At 44.6% G+C, this 8068-nt stretch overlaps 1 protein-coding gene across 1 annotated transcript; it reads left to right on the top strand.

Moving 5' to 3' along the window:
* The first annotated feature begins 3723 nt into the window (after positions 1–3723).
* Positions 3724–4730, top strand: LOC131281721 (uncharacterized). The gene is made up of 4 exons (XM_058311067.1): positions 3724–3889; positions 3967–4241; positions 4300–4470; positions 4542–4730. Exons 1-4 carry the CDS (start codon positions 3724–3726, stop codon positions 4728–4730), a joined length of 801 nt encoding a protein of 266 aa, XP_058167050.1.
* Positions 4731–8068: the final 3338 nt, after the last annotated feature.

The raw sequence follows: 8068 nt of genomic DNA, 5'->3' as shown, positions 1-8068 counted from the left end.
TATGGCTTTGTTTAATTTTTCCCACCGATTTCCATCTGGCCTTTGCGGCCGCCTTTCGGCTGCGCGTAGGTGCGAGATAAATCTTTCACTCCGATAAAAATAAACTCCAAAGTGAAAAGGCAAATGTTCCCGGACCAACACGTCGCCAACCTGCTCCACCGATGTTTCAGGGTTTGGTGTGGGGAAAAAACCTTTGGCGATGGTCGTTGCAGAACCGCTTTTTATCCCGGCACATCCCGCCCGGTATCTCGTTGTAATAACACGCGTTTCGAATCGAATCAAACGGCGGTGGACGGACTTGGAAAAAGCCGCCCGGGGAAAATGAAATATTGGATGGAAGAGCAGATGGCCGGGTGGGCAAACGGAGCGGATTTTCATTTATGAAACGCATGTGTGCGTTGGCGTGTCATTTATTGTGGACGGCTGTCAGACGAGAGGGGGACGATTTGTCGCACTCGGAACCGCTGGAAAGTGCGTTGATCACTGAGCGACTCGTCAGCCCAACCAGCAACTCCTCATAAATTATTTGTCTCGAAAGACGTGGTCCTCGGTTTCGGTGTGGTTTAATGTCACCGTAAACGAGCTGTAGCACAAGTTTTTGGTGATGAAACATAGGCAGAGAAGCTGCGCGTTTCCTTGAAGCATTTATTAGTTAAATTATTGACTGATACTTTACTATTCAACATGGAAAAATTGCAACTCTTTCGATTAACACCTTCGTAAACTTCTTGCTTCGAAGAGAATCAACTTGTGTTTAGTTCGAAATGCTACCGATTCCATTTCCCCGCCCCGTTTTGCAAACGATCACCACAAGCCGCCGGTATTAACGCGTAGTTGAACATTGTTTGGTGCTATAAAATTGTTGTTTAATCGATAGTCCAACCAACCTGCTACATCAAACCGCTTGTGGGTTTCGGAAAATTTCACACCTCCTGTAGAAGAGAAAAAAACAAGGAAAAGGGGACTCCTTTGGGAAATTCGGGGGTGTTTTACTTGCACCTGCGTTAGTCAAAAACGCAAGGAAAAAACGCGGAAAGGTCACACACATCTAAGACGCGCGACGTCAAACGACGTCATTGTCTGGTTCGTCGGTTTGCCGAGTTTCGAGTTGCCGCCGGTGGGTTGGGAAAACCGTCGCCCAAGCCGTACGCCAAAAGGATGCACGCGAACGGAACGAGGGGGCCATCCATTGGTTGGATGGATGGATTGCTATAATTAGCCGCTGCCAAAATACCATGACCTATCCCATTCATGTTGCTTTCGGGTGGCCTGAGGTGGTTCCTGCTCCCTTTTCCTCCCCACCCTTTTCTTGCTTATATTAGACTAGTGACGTACTTTAAACCGCGTGCACTACCAAAAACGAAGAACCAGCAAAGCCAGCACACGGAAGCCGCGGGATGGGGCAGGTTTGGAGGGACACAACGATTTCGAAAATAAATCCACTTAAAACCAACTTGTCGCAATTAAGCGTCCACGCGTGTTGTACGCACATTACAGGAGAATTCCGTGGGAAAAGGGAAAAGGAAACACAACCGAGGAACAATGTAGAAAAGTTAATTCGCATTAGGGAACACATAACTGGGCAGCCTTTGCTGTCGTTGCATTGTTCGGCAGCATTCCAAACGATTATGAACATACGCAAACATGAACATAGGGGTAAACTTGGCGCAACACGAGTTTAAACGATGATGCACCTGGTGGGAAGATTCTACTGAGTTATTGCTAGCAGAAGGTGAACGAGTTGGAGAGAAAGGAAAAAGGTTTAACATCTTGGAAGCGAGCAACAGATTCTTCCACAAATGTGTAGGGATTGGGCCGAGTTAGTTAGATCAATAATAATTGAGCGAATTGACTGAAATAAATAATGACTGATTAAATGAATGTCGAATCAAAACGTCGATTTCAAACATATTTGTAAAAAAAAAATCGAAACCCTTCGCAACCTAGTTGGCGATGAAAATTGAAAGAGCTATGGCCTACTTGAAATGAAATAATTCTACGCAAAGAAAAACTACGGAACAGTAGATATATTGAAGTGAGTACCATTGATCTTGACTGGAGTGGATGGCGATAAGGTAGAGAAAACGAAGCAATTGTGGAAAAAGAATACTTTTAATTCCAGAGAGAAGATAAGAGTCATAAGCTTTAGATAAGTATAAGAGTCATAAGTTTTAATTCTTTAACAAATGTTGTGTCTTTCATTAATCCTCGGCAGCGTTTGCTGACTAACGTTGCAATTATACTCCGGTTTATCGCAGTATGCCTTGGGTTTCATGGTATAAACATGATAATTCGATTCACTTCATTAATTAATTATTCATGATGTTCGTTAACCGCACAAACAGGTAGCGTGTGCGGAAGTAACACCTCAAATCGAATTAAAAGAAAAAACAAAACACTGCATGAACTGTATTGTTTCGATGCTCATTACCCCTAACGCTTCTGCAACTGCATTTCGTGTGCATTTCGGTCGTTTTTTTCGTATGCAACCGCGAGAGACGATTATTTTTGGCCCGACCCTATCCTTTTGCAGCAAACCGTGCGAAATTGTTTCAGCATTCGTTCCCTTTGCCTTTCCGGATGGTGGTGGGGCCGCCGCGGGTTGGGTTTGGTGGAGAATCATAATTTGCCTATTTATAAATGCACAAAATGTTCGATCGTGGTGCAGGCTTGCGAAATGCTGCGTGCTGCACCAAATTTCTGAGCGTTTTATACGGTGTGTTTTGGAATTTTGTTTACTAAAAAGAGGGTTTATATGTAAGAAGAGAAGCAACAACCTGCTATTAAGTGGTGCCGTTGAATGTAGTTTCCTTTAATTCCTACGTTGTGTGTATCCTACGTTGAGTTTTACGTATTTAGTTAGTTTTATGTAATCTAGCCTACTGTGTTGGTAAAAAACTGCACCCTTGAAACGCAGTCAAGAAACACACAGCCTACTCGAACCTACTCGTTACTTGTTACACAATTCAAACCAGCCATTCCATTCTGAACACTGATTATATAAATATCATAGAGTAATTGTTGTTATTTTGTAGTCAATCGTTCAGCTTTATTCCTTTTTCCTTTGGGGGGGGAAGCACGTTTTCAACGTTCATTGCATCGCAATTTATCAACTCGAAACCCAATTGGATTTTTTACTTCACTTGAAACGGGAAGCTAACCGCGGCACGCAGAACCAGTTGCATTCCGAATTGAGTACGATTTCGTGCCTTCATGTGCATCCCCGGGGCATGCACTAACCAGCATTTGCATGCTCAGCACGAAACACGATTGAATGATTGTGGACTAAAAACAAAGGAAAAACGTCTGAGACTTTTCCACAAGCTCGGCTGTTGCGGTGAAACAGTGCATTAACGTTGCTAATGTATTATCGAAACTGGAATCTGAAAGTGATTCTAGACTTTGGGACTAGTGTGTGTTTGACTAGACACAAAAGGTTCAATCTTTTTTTTTTCTCCCTTCAAAGCATAAGCAACACTCCGGTCACGTACGAAAACATTCTTCGTCTAAAGTGGACGGGATTCGCCGGAACTTTCCCTTCTTTCCACTTCCCACTTCCGTACAACAATGATAGTCCCTTCGAGACGACTTTACATCTAAGGTTCGCCTTGTCTTTATCGGAACTTTCCACTTAACTACCGCCTTTTCCATCCCGTTTTTTCCTTTCAGGGACGAGTGTCGTTTTTGTAAAACACAGAACCATCACCAGCTAGCTGCCGAACGATGAGGATGGACATCTTCCGGTGGCTTCCGGGGGCCTGCGGGAGTCTCGGGCCGGCACTCATTCCACCGGCTCACATTGCCGTCCTCTGGTACTTCTGGCAGAACTATTCCCGCTTCGTGGACAAGCGCTTCTGCTCGTGTTCGTGCTGGGACACGGTTTTTAAGGGTAAATATGCTTCCTTCCTTGAACAACAACGCGTTTCGTAAATGTAACTAACGTTCTGGTGTTTTTTTCTTTCGTAGGAACGTACGAATCCGGGATCGCCTCGTACAAGCACATGTACTTCAATGCGACACAGAACACGATGAAGATGTGGCTGCTGATCGTGGTCGGTGTGATCGCGCTGTACGAGTGCACGAAACACCTGGTGCAGCTGCTGCTGCAGAGCAAGGTGCGCTACACGATGATCGTACTGTTCCTGCTGTCCATCTTCTCGCACTACTACGCCTGGTGGGCCTATCTGAACTACTACAACGACGAGTACTACCACCAGTGGAATCATCAGCTATTTTTCACCGTAAGTCGATCGGAGGAGGAGAGAAGGTCGTTGTCGATGACGCAGTTTTATTTTTCAGATCACTGAGCTCATATCAACCAGCTTCGTGCTGCATCTGGGCAACGTGGAGAACCAGGTGACGGCCCGGAAGACGCTCAGCATCGTGGGCATCGCGCTGCTCCACATTCTCGCCAGTGGTGTCGATCAGTTCATATCAAACGTCTTCCGAGGCGAAGGTTACCCGCATCAGGTCTGTCTCCTTTAGCTTCTATCGTTTATCCTTATCAATCCCTTGTAAGCTACATCCATTTTTCATTCTAGGTCGTGCGTGATCTGGGGTTCATGATACCGGACGTGATGCATCTGATCCTTCCACTGTGGCTGCTGCGCCAGACCCGCCTCGAGAGCTTCAGCACGCGCCCGTTCTACCGGGATCGCAACCTCCGGCGGGACGTGGTGCTGATGTTCTTCGTCGTCACAGTATTATTCACCATCTGTTCGTTCCTCTAGGAGGAGGGGCACGCTGGTGGCGCCGGTGGTGGCGCCGGAGGCGGTTAAACTTTTGCTGCACTGTGAACTGTGCAGTACAAGTGGCTGTAAAAATTTTAAAAACATTTCTTCCCACCATTATCATTCATTACTATCGAGAAACACGTGCTCACCCAACTTAGCAACAAAACCACCGTCCCTCCGGAACTAGCGGAAGGAAACATGAAGCCAAATACCCCAGCCAACTAGCAGCAGTAGGAGACAGGAATCCGTGCACGACCCCTTCGTGTATCTTGGGCGAGTGTTAAGTGCATCGGAGTGCCACGGTTATTTAATTTTACCGTCTATGCTCTAGTAGAAGCAAAGCAGCACTAAATAGAAGAAGATCGCGGAAGTAGAGCAAAGAAAAAAACACGTTAAGGCTTCCAACGCAGAGAAAGCGCAATGCAGGAAAATGTCGTTCAAGCGACACTCCAGAAAAACCATCGATCACCGTAGGAAGGGAACATATCCACACTGAACACTGAAAACTTATCAATAATTTTAGTAGAAGCCATGCTGCTTGGCGCCGGGAAGTGACGTGTGTGTGTAGCAAAAAGGCTGATTTTGTCCCAAACCGTAGTCGTCTTCGTCGTCGTGTGGGTGATTGTTTTACCAAGTAAACCGAGGGAGCGAGCGAGGGAAGGCAGGATCAAAAGAAAACCCGGCAGCTGCTTCCAAAGCTGGCATGCTTGAGCTTTTAATTGTGCGAGTAAAGACTCCGGAGGCATATCAAGAGTGAGGGAGGGGAAGGGAGGGCGTCCGAGAAACTGGGAAACGGATGATTTTCCTCCCAGAGTTCTGCCAGAGTTTGAGTGCGCTAACTACTCTCATGCATTTTTAGAAGGCATCTCATGACTCGTTTAAAAAACCGAGACCATACATAGATCGATCGATCGATCGAGAGAGGCAGGAGCTAGGAAAAAGTATCGTAAAGAAAATTGAAAGCAACGTAGAGAAACTATTAGTTAAGCTCTCCATATGGACTGCCGCACGTAAACACGAACGAGAATTGAATTTCCGCCACGGAAATGTCCATAGTTGGGTGCGGGAGTCGTGTGTCGTTGAGAACACGCGAACAAATCGTACTAGAATGTAGACAATAAATATATTAACAAAACAAAAAAGAACGGAAACCCGAAACAAACCAACATTAACCGTTAAGGAAAAACGTAGGAAAACAAAAAACCAATACGAATATCCGCCCCCAGAATGGAACCAGGGTGGGCGGAATAAGTTAAAACCAGTAGTGAATTTAAAAAACTTGAAACACAGAATCCCACAATACCAATTGACCCACGGAGCGCCGCGACCGACGTCGTTTGCGAATTAGATTTTAGAACCAAAGCAAACCATTAACCAGGAAGCGAAGAGAAGGAAAAAAGTATATACAAAATCAATATTATTTATACACTCCACGGAAGAAGTGAAGGCGGAAACCAAGACCATGGCCCAAGGACTAAAGCGTTTGATTTCTGTTAGTATTTCTGCGGACGAATTGCGGCTGCGATGAGCTCAAAAGGACCATGGACATTAGCGTGTGAAAAGTACGTTTAGAACGATTAGAATAGTAAGAGGATATGATGCTATCCAAGACAAGGGAAACCATGGGTAGAATGATTGTGTGAAGGAGGTTCAAGAGAAACATCTTATCTTCGAAAACGATCATGCAAACCATTTGTAGGTGCCGCGTAGGGAATGGGCGTTCCAAGAGGCCGGCACGCGGACAACTTAAGCCGGCAGCTACGTTGAACAGGCAGTGATTGTTGTGTACTTCCTTTGCTAGTTTGTAAGCAGCCCAAAATAGTGTAAAGTATGTAGCCATGTGTAGCAAAATGCCGCAGCGTGTTTGCGAAGAATTTAATCGATCGAACGGAGGAGATTGTTTCCTTGTTTGTACCATGTGTTGAAAATAATGTAGTAGCGTTTTTGTTAAAAGATCATATGACGATAATCGACCAGAGAAAGAGAGAAGCTAGTTGTGGTAGTAGAAATTACAAGAATGTTAGGGGAGTTAGATCTATTAATTTCTCTCTTTTCAAGTTTGCGATCAGTTCAATGATTTCATTTCGAATCGAACCACTAAGCGCGATAAATCAAACCCAGAAGAAGTCTGTTCCTGCCAATTTTCTACTTTTGTACCGGTTCCTTACTTTTAGTCTCACTACTTGCGTTGTAAATTTCTATAAATAAGTCAAACTAATCCTCAGCTATGACTGATCTTCTCTGTTAACGAAAATATACTCGAGGAAATCATAAAATGTTTTGTTATTTATTTTCCCGAAATGGACGTTCCAACGGTCGTTTCAAACTCCGCTTCGTTCGTGTGAAGGGCATCGAACCGGTTATTGAAGGTCAACCAGGTTAGACCGGGACGGACACGGTGCGACCACTGGTGGTCTCGCTCGCGCGGGCTACCTGCTGCGATTCCTGCGCTCCTGGTACCAGGAGGCACATTTTCGTCACGTCGGACGGGAATTTTTCGTTCGCCGCATCAAAAATTTTGCCTGCAAAGTAACAGGGTAGCAGGATCGCTCAGGAGGTAGCACAAGATCGGTTCGATCACAGGCGGCGGTGGTGCGAGTGAGATCGAGAGATCATCAGTATTCATCTCACTTACCCCTTCAATATATTGCCATCGTGTTTCGGATCGATTTAATAAAAACGCCATAAAAGTCTGTGTTCGAAATTTCTTCTCGCTTAACTTCTTTACTGGTAGAAAATAAAACAAAGATAGCCCTATTACAATGTCATTTATCTGTGATGAAAGTGGTGCATTTTATACTTGTAGCGATCGTTTAGAAAATTTTATAATGCTGGAGAAATCAACGCCTGGTAGCCGGGAAATGTTCGAGCGAATTTTCCCAACCCTGTCGCGGTCTGGTTCACAATTAGTTTCTGAGAATAATGTATGCGCATTTTCTTGTCGCATTTTCTTTTGGATTTTGAATGCTCACCGTTGGACTGGTTTGTCGTTTTTTCTATCGGTTTGTTCCAACTTCTCATTCAACGAGCAAGGCGCAATAATAATACTCTATAGTCGATAAAGTGCCTCAACTACTAGCACTAGGTAGCTTTCGGTTCTCAGTGCTTAAATTACAACCCTCAGATTACCAAACCAAAAGATTCTCGTTTATATGCTACGTTCCATTTTGAGATTCGCTCTTTTGTTGTGGTCCATTTACCACCCGTTGGTAAGAAAAAGGAGATTCTTTGAATTTGAATTGGATCTAAAGGGTCGTACAGAATCTGTTTCGAAAATGCAACCTAAGCGAACGTTCGAATAGGTTTCTTTTTACTTTAAAAAAACTATCTAAATG

This window comes from Anopheles ziemanni, chromosome 2 (genome assembly GCF_943734765.1).
Source record: "Anopheles ziemanni chromosome 2, idAnoZiCoDA_A2_x.2, whole genome shotgun sequence".
Lineage (NCBI taxonomy): Eukaryota > Metazoa > Arthropoda > Insecta > Diptera > Culicidae > Anopheles > Anopheles ziemanni.
This window is presented reverse-complemented; position numbering and strand designations above follow the sequence as displayed.

Coding starts and splice junctions, on each gene's coding strand:
- LOC131281721 (XM_058311067.1), top strand. CDS start 3,724: ATGAGGATGGACATCTTCCGGTGGCTTCCGGGGGCCTGCGGGAGTCTC. Junction 3,890..3,966: donor CTGGGACACGGTTTTTAAGG/GTAAATATGCTT, acceptor TTTCTTTCGTAG/GAACGTACGAATCCGGGATC. Junction 4,242..4,299: donor ATCATCAGCTATTTTTCACC/GTAAGTCGATCG, acceptor TTTATTTTTCAG/ATCACTGAGCTCATATCAAC.